Source organism: Oryza sativa, chromosome 6, assembly GCF_034140825.1.
Source record: "Oryza sativa Japonica Group chromosome 6, ASM3414082v1".
Taxonomy (NCBI): Eukaryota; Viridiplantae; Streptophyta; class Magnoliopsida; order Poales; family Poaceae; genus Oryza; species Oryza sativa.
The window spans coordinates 7,323,736-7,343,295 of record NC_089040.1 but is presented as its reverse complement, the minus strand read 5'-3'; the positions used below and the strand labels follow the sequence as shown (position 1 = coordinate 7,343,295).

The window sequence follows — 19,560 nt, the reverse complement described above, 5'->3', positions numbered from 1 at the left end:
TTCTAATAGGTATCATATGATACTTGTGAGATATCACCGGTGATATTTATCATGTATCAGACGATTCCAATCAGGTTTCACGCGATTTCTACCAGGTATCAGGTAATACTTGTGAGGTACCACTTGATAGATATCACCTGATACCGGTTAGGTATCAGGACATGATACTTGAAAAATATCAGAACCTGATACATGTTTTTATCCAAACGGTGATACTTATTAGGTATCAGACGATTCCAATCAGGTATCACGCTATTTCTACCGAGTATCATATAATACTTGCGAGGTATCACTCGATACCTGATAGGTATCACCTAATACCGGTTAGGTATCAAGACAGGATACATATTTCCGTCCAAATGGTGATACTTATCAGGTATCAGAAACTGGTATTAGGACTACCCGATACATATTTCTATCCAAACGGTGATACTCATCAGGTATCGGATGATTCCAATTAGGTACCACGCGATTTCTACCAAGTATCAAGTAATACTTGAGAGGTATCACCTGATACCAGTTAGATATTAGGTCATGATACCTAAAAGATATCAAGAACTGATACATATTTCTGTCCAAACGGGATATGGTCTTGTACAATTCATGGAATGAGAACAGCACAATTTCCAAAGAGACGAACGATTAAAAAAATACTATTAAAGTCCCATGTCTTCTCAGTGTGAACATGCACCCATAAATACACTGATTTGCCTAGCTTTATCATATTGTATTGTCACCAACTCAGATACTGGTGTGACATGTCTGCTCGTGTCACGTGCCCACGAGTACTCATGAGGATTGCAGGCCTGCAACACACTTAGCTGCTCATGTCCGCGTGTCGCTGGAGGTATGATTGTGCACGAAATCAGGTTGACTTATGTCCGTATCGAGGAAGTCATAGAATACTTCATTAAACTATTCCGTTCGGACGGTATCCCGTACAATAATTTTTCTCTTTTCTCAAAGCAGGGGGAACTACATTTATCTTCCTGCTTTTGTTCCCTTCTTACCGTGTCCTCCTTTTTATTGGGCTTAACCATCGCAGTATTGTTACTTTCTTCTCAATCCACCCATCCAGTCAATCCCCAATTATATAGGTGTAGGCCGTGCTTTATTCCTAATCTGTCCAACCAACTATTCTTTAATTATAAGGGAAGGGCATGTACCATTACAAAGCATGATCAAGCCTTAAAAAGAGATTCTTCATGTTTTGGTCCAAGATCATCTTTTCAGCATGGCCCATAAGCACGGCAAGGCCCATTTCTTCAATCTCTTCGACGTCCTCACCTCAAACCTGCCCACTCCAACCACCAACACGGCTAGGTGGCCATATGGACCGGGCCGAGGCATACCGGCCTGACAAGACAGCACTATAGTCGGCCCAAGCACGGCCACTCGTGGGTTGTTCCGGCACGACCCATTTAGCCGTGTCGTGCTTGGAGCGACGCTTGAGTCCATGGGCTGGCACAGGATGACACGATTTCCATTGGGCTAGCACGCTACGGCCCAAGTACGAGCATGGTCGGAATTTTTTCATTTTTAAATTTATTTGTTTAATATTTACAGAAATATTATATCGGCGGATTGATTTACAAAAATAGACCCTTCCGCCCTCCATTTGGGTGGCAAGCTGACGTGGCACACGGCGTCGTAACGGTGTCGTGTGCGCATTTTGCATTTAGACTCTTTGCAGCCCTCTGTAAGGACGGTAAGGGGCTAAATGCAATTTTTGCGCTGCCAAAAAAGCAATTGGATGGTTCTTTTTGCATATGAGACCTTTGCCGCCCTTGCGAATTTTGCACGGAGGCCTCTTGCCGCCCAAACAGAGGGCGGTAAGGGGGCCACGCCCAAAATTCGCAGCCCCCTAAAAAGACCGTCATGCGTCCGTGTGCCACGTCAGCTTGCCACCCAAATGGAGAGCATTAGTGTCTATTTTTGTAAATCTTTTCGCCGATATAATATTTCTGTAAATATTAAAAAAATAAATTTAAAAATGAAAAAAATCGCATGGTCGATCGCCCCACCAAATTTTCCCCATAATTTTTCATCTGTTTTTTCCATTTTTCCTATTTTTAAAATATATTTTGTCTATTTTCTCTCATTTTCCCAAATTTTCCATATGTTCTTTTCTTTTTCCCACTATTTTTGTCATTTTTTCTAGTTTTTCCCCATAATTTTAGGCCTGTTCACTTTGATGACATTTTCAACCTTACCAAATTTTAATAAAGTTGCCAAAATAGTGGATACATTTAGTTTGCTACCAAATTTGGTAACTATATAAGAAATCCTGCCAAAATTTTTGGCAAATTTTGGTAAGGTTTTTTTCATCAAAGTAAACAGGTCCTTTCTTTTTTTTTCTTTTAATTTTCCTTTTTATCTTATTTCTCTTTTTTCGGCCTCGTATTCAAATTCTGTGGGCCAAACGTGATAATGGGCCTATACCGGCCCACATGTCATATTTGGGCCCGTGCCGGCACTGCCCGTATTTTCCATGGACCGTGCTTGGGCCGACGCCTTAGCACATGGGCCTGCACGGTACGGCCCGCTACAGGAGCCATGCCTAATCGTGGCTGGGCCGGGCCATGACGTTCGGCCCATTTGTTCACCTATTGACGGCCACACGCCCACACCACACCTCGTCGCCGGCAACCGCCACCTCCACGGCGCCGCCGGCCAAGCCGCGCAGGCCAGCGAGATGACCCGGAAGCCCAAGCGGAAGCCTCCGCCCTCGCCGGAGCCGTACCACGACCACCCCTCCCCTTCCCCCGCCCAATGCCTCGCCGTCCGCGACGCCCTCCTCGCCTTCCACGGCTTCCCCGACGAGTTCGCGCCCTTCCGCCGCCGCCGCCGCCGCCTCGGCCTCGACACATCCCCGGACCCGGAGGAGGACACGGATGGCGATCCGTCTCCGCCGCCCACCGTCCTCGACGGCCTCGTCACGACCCTCCTCTCTCAGAACACCACCGACGCCATCTCGCGCCGCGCCTTCGCCGCCCTCAAGGCCGCGTTCCCCACCTGGGACCAGGTTTGGTGGCCGCATCCAGGAAGCTTCTAGAAGCTCCCTCGTGTCCTCTGATGCGCGATTCGTTTTCGTTTTTGGAGGTGGTGGATGAGGAGGAGGGGAAGAGGCTGGAGGACGCCATCCGGTGCGGGGGGCTTGCGGCGACGAAGGCGGCGAGGATAAGGGCGATGCTGAGGGGCGTCCGGGAGAGGCGAGGCAAGATTTGCCTCGAGTATTTGCGGGATCTGTCCGTGGATGAGGTGAAGACTGAGCTATCTCGGTTCAAAGGGATCGGGCCAAAGACTGTGAGTTCCATCTCTCTCTTCTCCTGTTTCTTCAGCGAATTTGGTTTTCGTCCTGTTGGATTTCATCGTAATGTAGAGAATGCTAGTATTGATTTTGTTGTGAAGGATGAGGAATTGATAAAATGTGACTAGTGAGAAGTAGTTGTAGTTTGCATGATGGTAGATAATGATCAAAAGCAAAGCAAGTTGCTTTTCTTGTTGCCATGTAAGTTAATACAGCCTGAACTCAAGTTTCCGCAAAAGCCTGCAAAGTATTTTGGCTAACAGTAGTGTTGGTACTAAGTTGTATGAAAAGGAAATTAGAGAAAGTATGCCCTTGTGACTGAAATCATATGCTTGTGTCGGTTATACTTAAATATTGCTGTGTGATTATGGATGGGTGTTAGTCACCAACAACCAGTTTTGCTTTGCAATGAATGGCTAACAGAAACAGGTGCCTGGTAGCCTCCGTGCAATGGCATGGAGCTTCTTCTAGATTCTTGTATTCGGAGTGCAATTGTCCAACTATTTTCCTTCTACTAAGGGTGGTAGTTACAATCATGGCTGGAGTTGTCAATGGAAACTTTTGCAATTATGATTGACAGTGGAATTCAAACAGCATTCCCAAATCAAAGAAGGGACCTTACTTGTGAATGTTTATAATATCTTTTTACGCTCTTTGATTGCTTGCTTAATACTATATTGGCTGCTTGAGTAAGTGTGCATATAGCTGATGATCTTTCTAATATATGCAATTATGCATGTTATGACAGGTGGCGTGTGTGCTGATGTTCTATCTTCAGAAGGATGATTTTCCAGTAGATACTCATGTATGTGTAACTTTATGTGGTTCTTGTCCATACCAAGAAGTCAGTTTAGTGTGTATGGCGTATATGTAATAACATACATTTCTATAATAGGTACTCCGTATTACAAACGCTATTGGTTGGGTTCCTGCAACAGCTAGCAGAGAGAGGGCATATCTTCATCTGAACAGCAAAATTCCTGATGATCTAAAATTTGATCTGAATTGTCTATTTGTAACTCATGGAAAGCTCTGTCAATCATGTTCCAAAAAGTTAGGAGGCCAGAAAACCACCGGTTCAAATTCTATGTGCCCCCTAGCAAGTTATTGTTGCACTGAAGAAAAGATGAAGCAATAGGCCAATAGCCAAGGTAAGCTACTTGGTCCCATTTCGAAATGATATGTATATGCTGCGTGCCAACTATATTGTGCTCTCCAGTAAATGTTCTTCAACTAGCTGTTTTATTATTCGAAAGTTAGATCATGAGCTGGTTTCTCAACTTTAGAATTTTCGTAAGCACTACACTTCTGCTGCACATCTTAAAGTGCATAATATAGGCCCAAAATTTATCCTAGAGAGGTCAACTATTACTTGCTTCTTGCTTATTAAGGAAGTACCTATGTTTAAAAGAGAGTTATAGTTGGTATGTCAAAAATAAAGAGAGTTATACTTCATGGGTAACATGCTGAGTTTTTACAATGCTGTTTTATTCTGGTGTCATGAAATTTATTCAATGAAAATTCTACTGTGTTATTTGCCTATGGGAATCATGCCCTCTTTATTGTGTTGGGATATTGTAAGTTAATCATATGACCTTGCTTGCAGCTACTTTCTTACTGGCAAAAGCACTCTGAATGATGTAAAATATGATACCTAATCGCTGTTCCAGTCTCCACCCAATCATTCATGACATAATCTTTTGCAAATGTAGGAATTGTTTGTGGTTATTGATATTTTCTGAAGGTGGTGTCATAACCTCCCAACAATGCTAATGGTAAAAGGATTTATGCGCTGAAATGTCTCATCTGATGGAAACCTCAGGTTCGGTTTCTTGTTTTATCAGTAGAGACTAGAGAGCTTCCAGGCTTCAGTTGTATGATATGAACTCATTTCTACCATGTAAGTGACACTAGCTAGGGAATTTAGTTTGGAACTTTGGATGAGAAGCAAAACACTGGGGGAATATCGACTTAATCGATACATATCTCATTGATTACACTGACCAAAGGAATCCTAACATTTTTGCTCTAAAGTGCGCTAAACAGAGAAAAAGGCACCAACAGACCACAACCAAAACCAATTGTATGCACCAGGTATCCTCGACTTTTCTGGTGCACATGATGTCTTGTGCCTGACAAGGAGGCTTGTGATTTCCAGGCAAGCAGTGGCTGACGGTGAGCTAAAGATTCTGGTATGTCACTTAGATTCAGCATATGTTCTCGGTCACCATCAGTGCAATCCCATCTGAGTCTCGCCACCCCACCTGCCCCAATGGGACGGGCAATTGTGCAACCAGGTTTCAGTACTAAACTTAACTGTAGTCGCTTTTGAAAATCTTGATTGACAACGTACTGGACCTTGATGCACATTTGGTACCGTATGCTTTGGAGTAGAGCAATGTGCTGCCATGTGATGTGATGGAGCAGCTGGGCAGTTTGCTTCTTGCTTTACACGAAGTTTAGTACTGCGAATCATTTGATTTGATCTTTGGTTAGGTTGCAATGCACTCTGTCAAGTTAACCTGAGAGGCTTGTCTTAATGGGAACATCTGGAGTGAAAGTCAAGTGCCTTTTACAGTTATTGATCTGTCTTAACGCTAACAGAGATACAAGTGGGCTGTACCACTGGCTGAAAAAAAAAAACTAGCATACTACTCCCTCTTGTCATAAATATTCAATGTTTAGGAAAAGATCTGTTTAAACTTTTAAGATTCCAACCATCAATTTGTAGAACTTTATAAAATCTAAGTTTTATGATCATGAAAGCACTTTTTAGCAAATCTACGTATACCCTTTGTTTTGTTTTAGAACTAAGCATTTGGGAAATTATTAATTGTCTGAATTTTAAAAGTACTAGCATAATACCTATGCATTGCAACGGATTTTTTTTAAAAAAAAGTTAATATATATTTTTAAAGCCTCTAAGAGAAGTTATTACTATTAATTAATATATCATAGAGATAGAGCGATGAAATATTCCATAATAAGGGTATTTAATTCTCGTATTTATCTTGTGTGAGGACTTGCCTGTGTGGCTTAAAAAAAAGGTAAAGTCTTCTCGCACTTTTTGCCGACCCTATACGCTAGTTGTGGGTATAGATGATCGAATTTTATTATAAATGTCAAAAAAATTTCATCAGAAATAGTAGTTTATTTTTGATTGACTAGTAAAAATAGAGTTATAAATATAACTACATTATTAAGTGGGTTTTATAGCGACTTACTGAGCCTACTTAATGGGCATCATCAGGGCACTGTTAAATACAATATCAATCTAGATCCTCTACAGTATTATTTAATGCAGTATTGCATACTCCCTCCGTCCAAAAAAAAGATAAACCCTGGTTTCCGTGCTCAACGTTTGACCATCTGTCTTATTTGAAAAAATTATTAAAAAAATTAAAAAGACAAGTCACGCACAAAGTATTAGGGCCCTTTTGAATCAAAAGATTTATGTAGAAATTTCATAGGATTCAAATCCTATAGTAAATTTTCCTATTTGGCCCTTTGATTCAAAGGATTGAAGCTTTCCAAATCCTATGAAATTCCTATGGAATGGCACATTGCATGTGGATTTTGGAGGAAATTTAGCAAGAGCTCCAACCTCTTGAAAAATTTCCTTTGAGTCTATCTCTCTCATCCGATTCCTGTGTTTTTCTTGTGCTCCAATCAAACGACCATTCTTGTGTTTTTCTTGTGTTTTGCAATCCTCTGTTTTACACTTCAATTCCTGTCAGAATCCTGTGTTTTTCCTATTCCTCCGTTTTTTCTACCATGCGATTCAAAGGGGCCCTTAATCATTTTTATCATCTAACAACAATAAAAATACGAATTATAAAAAAATTTCATATAAGACGGACAGTTAAAGTTGGACACGGAAACTCAAGGTTTATCTTTTTTTGGGATGGAGGGAGTATGTAGTAGTGCTCACTTGTATATATAGGCTCGAGGATTTATGAGGCTCATATGTATCTAGCATTCTAGAGGACCTGCATCCATCATATATCTTTTTTTAAACAACTGTCATATATCCTTGATCAATTGGAAATGGATCCTCTGCCGTAGCAACTATCTACGGAGGTTTTACAGTGTCCGTGCATTAGGATGCACGTACACCTTTCGATCAGCAATAGATGCAGCTACAGTAAATCGCATCGCCCGTGCATTGGGGTGCACGTACACCGTTCGATCGGCAATATATGTAGCTACAGTAAATAATGCTATAGTGGTCTAATGTTGTATGCACGTTTTTCTGCACCTTAACAGTACAAATCGAGGAAATAGATCATGATTAGCTATGGTCTTAGCTTCAAATATTGATCATGTCATCAACTAAAGGAGCTGTAGTAACATCGCGCCTGTCAATATAGCTTAAGCTCTAATGATCCATAGCCAAATTTTAATTTTAGAATTAACTTTAGTGTTTTTCTTTTTTCAGCCATGACTTTTGAAAATGTTAAACGTAAAAGTATAAGTCATATCCTAAAATTAGTTTTCGTTGCCTCAAATCCTAGATCACGTGTCTTAACTTATAGTTTTGAAGTATTTGGATCGACCAGTCATACTCGTGTACTCTCTTCGTTCCAAAATAACTCAACCTTTGAATTATTTTGAGACGGAGGGGTAGGCCTATAAAGTATAAACTACGAGGGTCAGATCTAGGATTTTAAATTGATGGTGTTAATGTCATCTCTATGTAATGAGTATAGACAGCAAGAAAATAATGCGATGCGACAAGGTGAAATTGGATTTTCTTTCGAAGAAACATTTTATCATATATTTATACTATCCATCTAATTCAGTGAAAATGAAATTGTAAAGCACAAAACTAAAGTTAGTGAGTACACATGTACACAAAAATATATAGCAACACAGCTGATTTTATTACATGAACATAATATATAAGAATAGAATTCATGGAGGTTGCAACGTATCTTCGCTTATAAGCCGTAGCAAAAAATGCATTCCAAACAGATTCTAAGAATAATCCCCAAATGCTTAAAATCTGTTTAGCTCAAAAGTCCCAAACCTAAGAAATCGTTAACTTTAGGGAAATTGATCGGTTGACCCGCTAAGTAAGTAGGCTAGAGCGTAATTAAAATGAAAATAATATGATAAATTGACCATTTTCTCGGAGTTTTTTCTAAAAAAATCTCACTTCTGCTACTCAGCGGTTTTTCGAGAATCAGTGGTGTGATCTGAAGCCTATTCACTGGGCTAATTTATTTAGCTCAAGCCCAAAGAAATTTATGGGGTGGTGTCATTTCTTTGACGGAAGTGGTTAGGTTAGGTCTAAAGCTTTTGGTGTTATCCTCGCATAAAGAAAACCGTGATGATGTTACCTAACAACGGTACTATTACATTGTCTCTGTCTATATAAGCTGCAGCCTAAAACATAAACTTTAACAGATCATGACAGTTTTAAACTACAAGAACATGTAAGCGTTCACTACTTATGTTTGCTTATTAAGTATCATCATTTGATAAAGTCTAAAGGCGTGAGCAACCGTGCAAATGCAACAAAAGGAGTCACTCCGGTCGGCAACAGCCTCATTGGGCCCGGCTCATCAATCAAAAACACGGGCCCCACATGCCAGGGGCGAGAGGGCAACTGAAACTTCATACATACCTCCTCCGTTTTTTTTAAAACAATATGCAATCGAAGACGCTTACAACACGCGTACACTCACCTCCTATGAATACACACACGCACATCCTACCCCTATGAGCATAGCCAGAAGACTGAACCGATATATCTTGAGATTTACAAAGTCACCACGGGTGCCTTGTTATCGACGGATACGTCGCCTACCGCAAAATAGCCGAGCACCTGTGTCTAAGTTGAATCTGAGTGGGTTGGTTTCACCACAAGAAATCTAATCGGAACGCTCACTTCGCATAAATGCTTCCTCTGTTTCATCATATTACGAGTCACTTTCACCTTTTCTCAAGTTCAATTTATTTAAGTTTCAAATTCATAAAAAAAGATAGCATTTCTAACACAAAACAAACATATTATTAAAATATTTTGTATTTAATCAAACTAATTTATAATATAAAACAAAGAGAGTATGTAGTTATAGGGCTCTGTTTGGTAGAGCTCCAACTTCTAAATTTAGCTATAGAAGTTGGGTCTGGAGTAGAGTTATGGAGCAATCTAAACCTAGCTCCACTTCTCTAGTTCATTTTGTGATAGTGTTCCATCCAACTTCGCTCCTAGTTTATGTGGAGCTGAAACTGTTTGGTTGGGCTTCAACTCCAGGAGAGATGAAGCATGAGTTGCAATGGTGGGTTGTTCGGTCTTTTTACGATGGTTGGCTTTTAAAGAAATCTGTTTATCAAGGTTTACGGATTTTATGAGACCAAAAATGTTTTTATGTGATGGTGGAGGATCACTACAAGTATGCTATAACGGGATCATAAGTTTTTTGGGTGGTTTTTTTATGGATCAGTTTACTTGAGTTTTTTTGAAACCTTTCTTTAAAGGAGAGGAAAGAGAACGACTTTGCTTTTCAAAACAGTTAAAAAGAAAAAAAAAAAGAGAGATTATTAGGCTAATAGCTGCTATCACTAACATCAAAGATATGGAGTACTCCTAGATGTACCTAAGAGCAGGTACAATAGCAGGCTACAAGCTAGCTACAAACATATTATAAAGAGATAAATAAGAAGAGAGAAAAGCAGTGGGCTATAGATTTGTAGCCAAATATAGCACGGACTCCAAGACATAGTATGTATATGACATGTGGGACCAGATATTAATAGTGTAGTACTACCTCCTTCCCTAAATGTTTAACGTCGTTGACTTTTTAAAATATGTTTGACCGTTCGTCTTATTCAAAAACTTATGTGAAATATGTAAAACTATATGTAAACATAAAAATATATTTAACAATAAATCAAATGATAGGAAAAGAATTAATAATTACTTAAATTTTTTGAATAAGACGAACGGTCAAACATATTTAAAAAAGTCAACGGCGTCAAACATTTTGAGATAGAGGGAGTATATAACTATTGTATGAATGAGCTATTAGATTGGTTATAGATGAATTAGAGTTAGTAGTTGGCTATACTATTAAACTTGCTCTAATGTTTCAAAGAGAAAAATATATACTCTAGTAGAGAATAATGGCCGCTATCACTGACAGGCGTGCCCCCACAAGGCCACAAGGCCAAGGCCAGGCCAACCGCTGTCACGTGTACAGCGAATGGCTACAACTGACGGGGCCCACACTACACCAACACCCACTGAGCTGCGGGCCCCACGGCCCCACCACGAGGTACACCTACTATGCCACCTCTTCCCCCCACCACCACCACCTCACTCCCACGCCTCCCTCCTCCCATTTTCGCCGGCCTCGCTCGCCGCCGCGTCGCGTCGCGCCGCCACCTCACGCCACCGCCGCGCGGGCGCGGCTTCCCCTTGCCTTCCACTCCGCCTCCGCCTCCGCTGCTACGGCGCGAGCCAGAAGGGGCGGAGGTCTTCGCCGCGACGGGGATGAGGGGGCGGTGAGCCTGCGCCTACTGCCCCGGCCGCAACAGCGCAGCAGCCACTGCCGCCCCCCACCGCTCGGCGCGAGATCCGAGCGCGACGCGGCTGTTGCTGTTGCTGCTGTGAAGAGCCGGGAGGGGTTGACGCGGCGGCGGAGGAGAGGTCAGGGAGGAGGCGGAGGCCATGGCGGGTTCGAGGTTCGGGTCGTTCAAGTCGGAGAAGGGGGACCCGGCCGCCACGGCGGCGCAGAGGAGGGACCCGTACGAGGTGCTCGGCGTGGGGCGCAACGCCACCGACCAGGAGATCAAGAGCGCCTTCCGCCGCATGGCGCTCAAGTGAGCACTCCCCGCCTCACCCTCAGATTCGGCCCCCTCATTCGATCCTTCTGGCATCCTAGTCCTAGATGAACGCGTCTCGCGGGAATTCGTGCGAGATAAGATAAATTATAGGAGCTTATTTACTGTTTAGTGAACTTTTGGAGGGATTTGGGGGCGCATTTAATCTTGCTAGCCATTCTTGTGTGGAGATTGGTTCTTCTTTTTTTGCTTTGCTATCAATGTTGCAATGGTTTCAGAAGTTTTCCTTGCAAATTGAGGCAGGTACCACCCGGACAAGAATGGCGATGATCCTGTTGCATCAGACATGTTCCAGGAAGTCACATTCTCCTACAACATCCTGTCAGATCCCGATAAGAGGCGGCAGTACGACACATCAGGATTTGAGGTTAGTTCTTGCATGAACTGGTAATTTTTAATCTACCATGTTATGGCAACTGGTGCAATTTGTTCAGGCCATCGAAGCCGATAGCCAGGAATTGGAGCTGGACCTATCGAGTCTCAATACCGTGAACACCGTGTTTGCTGCTCTTTTCAGGTAAAAACATTTTACTGATGTTATATTTCTTTTACTGTTTGCTACTAGCTTGTTATGCTGCTTTTTTTTTCTTCTTAACTGTGCGTACGTATGTGCAGCAAACTTGGTGTGCCGATAAAGACAACCGTATCAGCAACAGTTTTAGAGGAGGCATTGAATGGATCGGTTATGGTTTCTCAGCTCCAGCTTGGAAACTCTGTTCACAGGAAGGTAGGTAATGGCAACTAGCTGTCCATCATCCAATGCTTCTTTTCTTGATGTTAGCAACTAAATAATTGAAAGCTGCATGTGGCCAGGTGGAAAAGCAATCAGCTCATTTTTATTCTGTTGACATAACAGAAAAGGAAGCTAAAATGGGGTTAGTTTGTCGTGTGAAATCAACTGATAGAAGCAAATTTAAGGTTGGTTTTTGTTAGCAAATGTTTTATCATGTAACCTGTGTTTCGTAAGTACATTTCATGCGGTTCTGGTGTTGTCAGTTCTGTTTTAATTTATTTTGATCTAGACTTGTTCAAGTTGTGTACATTTATCCTGCGTAGTGAAGCTATCCTTGTTTGACAATGAGAAAATTTGCCCTTCAGTTGGTGAAATTTAGATGATTTACTTTTGACATATAGTACTCCCTCTGTTTCATATTATAAGTCGTTTGACTTTTTTTCTAATCAAGTTTGACCAAGTTTATAGAAAAATATATTAGTATATTCAACACAAAATAAACATATTATCAAAATATATTCAATGTTAGATTTTGTGAAACTAGTTTGGTATTTTGAATGTTGCTAATTTTTTCTATGAACTTAGTCAAACTTGACTAGGAAAAAAGTCAAATGACTTATAATATGAAACGGAGGGAGTAATAAACAATGGTAACCTGTCCTTTAAATGCATGTTCTGTGTGATCAATAAGTACTGGCTGTGCTGCATATATAGAATAATCACACCTATGGTACAAAAAAATATTGTTTTGTTGTATTCACTTTTGGAAGGGTTCTTTGAGAGGGCTCTGATAATGAAATTATTTTGATCTGGCAGTTTAAATGATGGAATACAACATGCATCATCCACATGTGTTTCTGTAATAATTATGTCAGCTTTTGTTTATCCTGTTATCTCATGGCTTTGATAAAGTTGAGTCACACAATGCTTAGCATGTAAAACATTTATTCAATACTATTGATTGAATACATAAAATTCTCTTGGTTTAATGTCCTTTTCCTTTACTTAGACCCTTAACATTGTTATTCTTGCATACAATTTCAGTTGCTTTACTTTGAGCTTGAAGAAAATGGTGGCCTGAGCCTTGCTTTGCAGGTAAGAGTGCCAGAATCCTGTTCTTCTGCACATAAATTTAATCAGCTTTACATCTGAGCATGTAGAGGTTTTGGATAGAGATTAAAACCCTGCCTACCTCAAGGGGTTGCGCGCAATCCCTATCTAAACTATCCATTACTAAGAAATTGGTCTCGCTATTTAAACATTGTGTGTGCAAAAATGACTTAAAAGTTAGCTTATTATCTGCAAAATTATCATAGTTTCAACTATGTAGCAATATAAAATGCTGCATAGTTGTCAGTCCTGCAGATTCACAAACAAGTTTGAGTAGTCCTATACTCTTGTCTATTGAATTCGCTATTAAACTGTAACACCATGTAATGAGCAAACCGGTGAATATGTTTTTGCTTTGACAACCTTTGCTTCATGCAATATGCAAGTGGCTTAAGTTTGTTTTCTCTTGTTCCATCTGCACAACCTTTCGCAGGAAGACAGTGTAAAGACTGGGAAGGTTACTTCTGCTGGGATGTATTTTCTTGGCTTTCCTGTGTATCGTTTTGAACAAAACAACCTGGTGAGTTTACATATGTGTCATCGTTGTTGAATCCTCCAAGTGCTTCTCTGTGATTCATTTCTCACAAGTTCCTTTTAATTTCAGGCAGCTGCTGCAAAGGATCCTGATAGTGCCTTCTTTAAAAGATTGGACAGCTTCCAACCATGTGATATAAATGAACTAAAACCAGGCACACACTTCTTTGCTGTCTATGGTAATCACTTTGTTTGTTGGTGCAGTGTCAATTACTTAAGACAGTACGAATCCCCTTAAACTCTACGCTTCACTCAGGTGACAATTTCTTCAGAAGTGTGAACTATACTATAGAGGTTGTATGTGGTGAATCTTTCCCTGCTGAAAAGGAGAAGCTCCAGAGTGTTGAGGCAAAGATACTCACAAAACGAGCAGAGCTATCCAAATTTGAGACCGAGTACAGAGAAGTATGTGGTTGCTGCCTTTCCCCTTGTTTTCCCTCACATTCTTTCTATGCACTGGGCGTCAGCTGTCAACATTTTTCATATTCCGAGATTCACAGGTTTTGGCAAAGTTCACTGAGATGACCAGCAGATACACACAAGAAATGCAAGCAGTATGTACAATTCTATTGCATAGTCATTTTTGTACTCCGTCCCATAATATAAGGGATTTTGGGTGGATGTGACATATCCTAGTACTGTCCAGATTCATTGTACTAGGATGCGTCACATCCACCTAAAATCCCTTATATTATGGGACGGAGGGAGTATTCTACTATTTTCTTAGTCCACATGGTCTTTTTGTAGATCGATAATCTTCTGAAGGAAAGGAATGAAATCCATGCGTCCTATACCAACAATTCACCACTGAAGAGGAGTTCAAGCAGGAGTAAAGCTAAATCGCCTTCAAAATTTTCCAAAGGTGAGGAGGAAAACAGTCAGAGAAAGGAAAAGAAAGTGAAAGACCAACCCACGGGTGGATGCAGAAGTGCAGATGAAGATTCAAACGAAAAGAAAACCAAAGAGCGGTTCCCAAAGAAGAAATGGTTAAACATTCCTTTCAAAATTGACAGGAGAAAGCCATGCTGAGTGATGTAATATATTCTTCGCTGTGCTATTTTTAGTATTTTCTTATGAAGTATCCTCAGTATACTTATCTTTCACCTTTGGTTTTTGCAGGTAATTCCCTGCATCATACTGTTTAACCAAAATACAGAGCATTTTGGCCCTGACCATTCATAACAGAACCCCTCCCTGGTTTATTCTAGAAAGATTGGGTGCAGGCCTGAGATGGTTGGAGAAATATTTTTTTCGATCCCCTTGAAGCTCCTTTTGGTCAGTGGCCACTCATCGAACTGTATCAAAATAATTAAGAGACCGAGCTCGTGATGTGATCGTGAGATAGAAGCATCCATAGCTTGTCATATGTGCAGCCACCATTGTCCAATTATGATTCTTTTCATCGTATATTCGTATGTTTAGTTTTGTTTCGATTCCCTTTGTAAGCAGTTGTAAATATAGGTTCTTTTCACCATATGCTTGCTGTACATAATGTACCTTCTTCCCTCGTCTGGATTCCTGATGTGTAAGAAAGACAAACCATTTACCCAGTTTTGGATTTGTCATTCATGTGTAGTTTGTTGATGCATGCTAAGCTGGAGCAAAGTATTCTTGCATCGAACTAAGTTGCCGTTTTTGCAAAATTCTGAAGCTATGGAATGTTGCCATGAGCCATAGGAGATGCCAACTCCATGGAATCTCTCTTTTAACAAGCAATTCACATCTCAAGTTGTCAACGATTTTGCTAGCACTGAATAGCGTCCTTTGAGATCCTCAGGCAAAATTTATTCGTTCCAAAAGGACCCAAAATGTAATTGATCATGTGATCGCCGTCAGCCCAAAGCATGTAATAATTACAAAATGGATTAAAACGAGGGCCCAAAATGTTATTGATCATGTGATCGCCGTCAGCCCAAAGCATGCAATAATTACAAAATGGATTAAAACGAGGTAACATACTATTATATGATTAATTAAGTATATTAGATTAAAAATTGAAAAATACATTAATGGTTTTTTAAAGCAACTTTTCTATATTTTTTTTAAAAAAAACATATTGTTTTAGTAGTTCGGAAAACGTTCGCGCGAAAAACGAGGGAGTAGAAATTGGGAAGAGGAATTATCGAACGCAACTAACTCTTGTTTTTATTGAATTACTACCTCCGTTCCATATTACTTGTCTTTTTGAGTTTTTGTTTGTCAATGTTTGATCATTCGTCTTATTCAAAAAATTTTGGAATTATTATTTATTTTGTTTATCATTTGCTTTATTATCAAAAGTACTTTACATATGACTTATCTTTTTTTATATTTACACTAATTTTTTTAAATAAAACGAATGGTCAAACGTTGCAAATAAAAAGTCAAAAACGTAAGCTATTATGGGACGGAGGGAGTATAAGATAATTTCAAATTATTCCATATTTCCATTGGACAATAAAATCCCCTTTTCATTTTCGAAGTAAAAACCGCTCCTCATCAACAACGAAGAACCAATAAAAATCGACGATTTTCGATCAATGTCGTACAGAACCCGGTTAATATCGATCGGTTTTTACGAACCAAGACCTAACGGTTTAACGAAAATCGATCGGCTTTATGAACTCTGTTGACACCAAGTCCTGAGACCATTCCCTACCACTCTCTTTCCCTCCATTTGCTCTCCTCCAAGAAGCTCTCCCGCCATCTAATCCTTCCTCCATCCATGGCGAGATCTCAGATACCTGAAGGTAAGCTAGCTAGCAAAAGGTAGGTGTAGCATCGCACGCTGCCAAGAAACCGACCATGGACACTCACCTCGTCGTCGTCCTGGCATTGCTCGCCGCCGCCGCCGCGGCGGAGGCCAAGATGTCGGCGGACTACTACAGCAAGACGTGCCCGCGCGCGGACCGGATCATCGCCGACGTGCTGGCGCAGAAGCAGATCTCCAACCCTACGACGGCGGCGGGCGTCCTCCGCCTCTTCTTCCACGACTGCTTCGTCGGCGGCTGCGACGCGTCCGTGCTGGTCGCGTCCACCGCCGCGGCGCGCTCCGAGCGCGACGCCGACGTGAACCTGTCGCTCCCGGGTGACGCCTTCGACGCCCTGGCGCGCGCCAAGGCGGCGCTGGAGGTGGAGTGCCCGGGCGTCGTCTCCTGCGCCGACCTCCTCGCCGTCGCGGCGCGCGACCTCGTCACCATGACGGGGGGGCCCTACTACCCGCTCCGCCTCGGCCGCAAGGACGGGCTCTCCTCCTCGCCGTCGGCGCCCGACGCCGAGATCCCGCACGCCAACCTCACCGTCTCCCGCCTCGTCGCCGTGTTCGCCGCCAAGGGCTTCACCGTCCAGGACCTCGTCGCGCTCTCCGGCGCACACACCCTCGGCTTCTCCCATTGCAAGGAGTTCGCCGCCCGCATCTACGGCGGCGGCGGTGGCGGCGCCGACCCGACCATGAACCCGGCGCTCGCGAAGCGGCTGCAGGAGGCGTGCAGGGACTACCGGAGGGGCCCGACCATCGCGGCGTTCAACGACGTGATGACGCCGGGGAGGTTCGACAACATGTACTTCGTCAACCTCCGGCGAGGCCTCGGCCTCCTCGCCACCGACCAGGAGCTCTACGGCGACGCGCGGACGCGGCCGCACGTGGAGCGGTACGCCGCCAACGAGACGGCGTTCTTCGCCGACTTCGCGCGCGCCGCCCGGAGGCTCAGCCACCACGGCGTCAAGAACGGCGCCAACGGCGAGGTGCGCCGCCGGTGCGACGCCTACAACGGCGGCCCGCGCGGCTGATCGCGGCGCGCACGGTGGCGGCGGCGGCGGCGGCGGTGCCTCGAAGCATTGATAGTCTAATCTTAGATTAGTGCAGGAAGATAACACGGAGAAATTCAAATTAGTAGGTATAAAAAGAAAATATCTTGCTGTTCAGAGAGGAAAAAAAAGGGGAAATAATCAACTTTCACAAGTGAAATCATTTCGTAGTCATATACTTTAGGCTGTGTTCTAACGATTATCAAGGCACGAACAAATAAATTAAATACTACTCCCTCTGTTTCACAATGTAAAACTTTCTAGCATTGTGTCTAGATTCATTAATATCTATGTGAATATAGACAATGCTAGAAAGTCTTATATTGTGAAACGGATGAAGTAGTATCAAGGTAAAAGTAACTATTTAAAACCGTTCTCTAACAAATGTTGATTGTCGACGAAGAAAGTTCCACTTCCTGCTACAGTATTCGTATGTATAGAGTTGGAACAATCGGTTAGTATGAAATGCAAATGAAGATGTAGCTAGAGACAGGAAGAAAAACTTTTATACAGTTTTAATCCTCGTAAATGGTATGCCATGGCCAGATTGGGGGCGGCGTGAACTTGCCTGATCTGTGGGTGATGTGGCTAGGCTTGGCAGCTAGAGGGACAACGCGATGGTCTGGTGACGATGTTGTGCAGGTGGGTTGTGTGGTGTTGGATGAAAATTGTTGGTGAAAGCCTTGGCTAGCCTTTGGCTAGCTTGACAACGACGAAACCCTTAGGTGTTGTTTCCCTCCTTGGAGGCGTCGTTTTGGCGTCATTTCTCCTCCACTATCAAGAACCTTGCCTGTGCAACAATGGTCGTTGGTAGACTCCAGTGTCGAAACTCCATAGGCTTAGCTGTTTGGCAAGGCATTCACCTTCTGGCTTTTGTCTTGGTTGTGGTGAGCATCCAACTTTCTTCGTTTCGGCTAGGTGAAGTCGAAGCTACTTCGTTGTGGTGCAACAAAGCTCGGCAACGATAACACGTTGTAGTCTCTAGGGGTGCTGGTGTTAGCTGTTTGCAAGAAGTGTTTGCAAGAAGTGGTGCTTGGTTGGCTTGGGTTGATGTCCAAAGCAAGCAGTTGGTGTTGTTTTGTTCGTTTTGGCGATACCTTTGGCAATGATGATGTAACAGCTGTGAAGTTGGAGCTGCTATGTCGCTAGGCGACAAGCTCGGCAATGATAACACTTGTCTCGTGAAGTCGAAGACTTTGTGCGGCCTTACGATAAGCTCTTCTTCGATGATTGTTTTGGGCTCCGTTTTTGTCTTTTTTTTCTTAGTCTTGGTAGCTTAGATAGTTAGAATGTGCTTGTGATATGCATGATGTGATTGTGGAAAGAGAGATGGATAGTGTTGGGGCACCCTAGGTAATATACTATCCAATATCCAACGTGATCACCAAATGTATTTTTATCCTACTTATCCAAATACATGTGATGGTCACGTTGGACACTGGACGGTATATTACCTAGGGTGCCCGCAGATAGAATATTTTTTGAGGGCAGATAGAATATTCATATAGCAATAAACGAGCATACAACGCTGAAAAGATATCTATCAGTACTTTATGGCTCAGTGCAGTCTATATGAAGTGGGATCCACCTTTGTCGATTTCAATACAAATAGACCCTTTAGGGGATAAATGCTACTAGTGTAATTATACTAGGTCGGGGGGAGTGATTTGTGAACACACTTGGTATACATTGAGGGGGAAAGAAAACTCTAACTCTAACCTATTATACTCTCTCCGTCCCTAAATATAAGGAATTTTGGTGGGATGTGACACATTTCTAGTACAACGAATCTAGACAAGATTTATTGTACTAGGATATGTCACATCCCACCAAAATCCATTATATTTAGGGACAGAGGTTTTATCCAGATTCGTTGTACTAGAATGCGTCACATCCACCAAAATCCATTATATTTAGAGACAGAGGGAGTATTAGGGTCTGTTTCGCACAGCTCCAGCTCCAGCTCCACCCCTCCTGGAGCTGGAGCTCAGCCAAACAGTTTCAGCTCCACCAAAACTGGGAGTGGAGCTGGGTGGAGCTCTCTCATAAAATGAACTAGAGTTGTGGAACTGGGTTTAGGTAGCTCCACATCTCCACTCCAGACCAAACTCCTGGAGCTAAATTTAGGAGTTGGAGCTATACCAAATAGGCCCTTAGTTTAAGAGAAGTGATCTCATCATCTCATCAGGATTGTTGGTGGCTATCTTCTAGGATTCTTCCAAATGTCAACTCATGG

At 42.3% G+C, this 19,560-nt stretch overlaps 3 protein-coding genes across 3 annotated transcripts; all 3 read left to right on the top strand.

Annotated features, from left to right (window-relative positions):
* The first annotated feature begins 2,638 nt into the window (after window positions 1-2,638).
* Window positions 2,639-5,309, top strand: LOC4340610 (putative DNA glycosylase At3g47830). Its single transcript, XM_015786426.3, has 5 exons — window positions 2,639-3,025; window positions 3,103-3,306; window positions 4,059-4,115; window positions 4,206-4,461; window positions 5,023-5,309. The coding sequence occupies exons 1-4, from the start codon at window positions 2,696-2,698 to the stop codon at window positions 4,446-4,448; spliced, it is 834 nt and encodes a 277-aa protein (XP_015641912.3). The 5' UTR covers window positions 2,639-2,695; the 3' UTR covers window positions 4,449-4,461; window positions 5,023-5,309.
* Window positions 5,310-10,821: 5,512 nt separating this feature from the next.
* LOC4340609 (chaperone protein dnaJ 16) lies at window positions 10,822-15,107 on the top strand. The gene is made up of 12 exons (XM_015785816.3): window positions 10,822-11,140; window positions 11,405-11,528; window positions 11,596-11,678; window positions 11,777-11,888; window positions 11,975-12,079; window positions 12,939-12,989; window positions 13,438-13,524; window positions 13,609-13,717; window positions 13,795-13,943; window positions 14,039-14,092; window positions 14,286-14,572; window positions 14,658-15,107. The coding sequence occupies exons 1-11, from the start codon at window positions 10,989-10,991 to the stop codon at window positions 14,565-14,567; spliced, it is 1,308 nt and encodes a 435-aa protein (XP_015641302.1). The 5' UTR covers window positions 10,822-10,988; the 3' UTR covers window positions 14,568-14,572; window positions 14,658-15,107.
* A 1,067-nt stretch (window positions 15,108-16,174) lies between these two features.
* Window positions 16,175-17,455, top strand: LOC9267003 (peroxidase 65). The gene is made up of 2 exons (XM_066311285.1): window positions 16,175-17,311; window positions 17,353-17,455. Exon 1 carries the CDS (start codon window positions 16,323-16,325, stop codon window positions 17,304-17,306), a length of 984 nt encoding a protein of 327 aa, XP_066167382.1. The 5' UTR covers window positions 16,175-16,322; the 3' UTR covers window positions 17,307-17,311; window positions 17,353-17,455.
* Window positions 17,456-19,560: the final 2,105 nt, after the last annotated feature.

What these genes read in the sequence shown, in the direction of transcription:
- LOC4340609 (XM_015785816.3), top strand. Translation starts at nt 10,989, where the DNA reads ATGGCGGGTTCGAGGTTCGGGTCGTTCAAGTCGGAGAAGGGGGACCCG. An exon ending in TTCCGCCGCATGGCGCTCAA is followed by an intron (nt 11,141 to 11,404) that starts GTGAGCACTCCC and finishes AAATTGAGGCAG; the next exon opens with GTACCACCCGGACAAGAATG. An exon ending in TTGAGACCGAGTACAGAGAA is followed by an intron (nt 13,944 to 14,038) that starts GTATGTGGTTGC and finishes CGAGATTCACAG; the next exon opens with GTTTTGGCAAAGTTCACTGA.
- LOC9267003 (XM_066311285.1), top strand. Translation starts at nt 16,323, where the DNA reads ATGGACACTCACCTCGTCGTCGTCCTGGCATTGCTCGCCGCCGCCGCC.
- LOC4340610 (XM_015786426.3), top strand. Translation starts at nt 2,696, where the DNA reads ATGACCCGGAAGCCCAAGCGGAAGCCTCCGCCCTCGCCGGAGCCGTAC. An exon ending in AAGGGATCGGGCCAAAGACT is followed by an intron (nt 3,307 to 4,058) that starts GTGAGTTCCATC and finishes ATGTTATGACAG; the next exon opens with GTGGCGTGTGTGCTGATGTT. An exon ending in ATTTTCCAGTAGATACTCAT is followed by an intron (nt 4,116 to 4,205) that starts GTATGTGTAACT and finishes TTTCTATAATAG; the next exon opens with GTACTCCGTATTACAAACGC.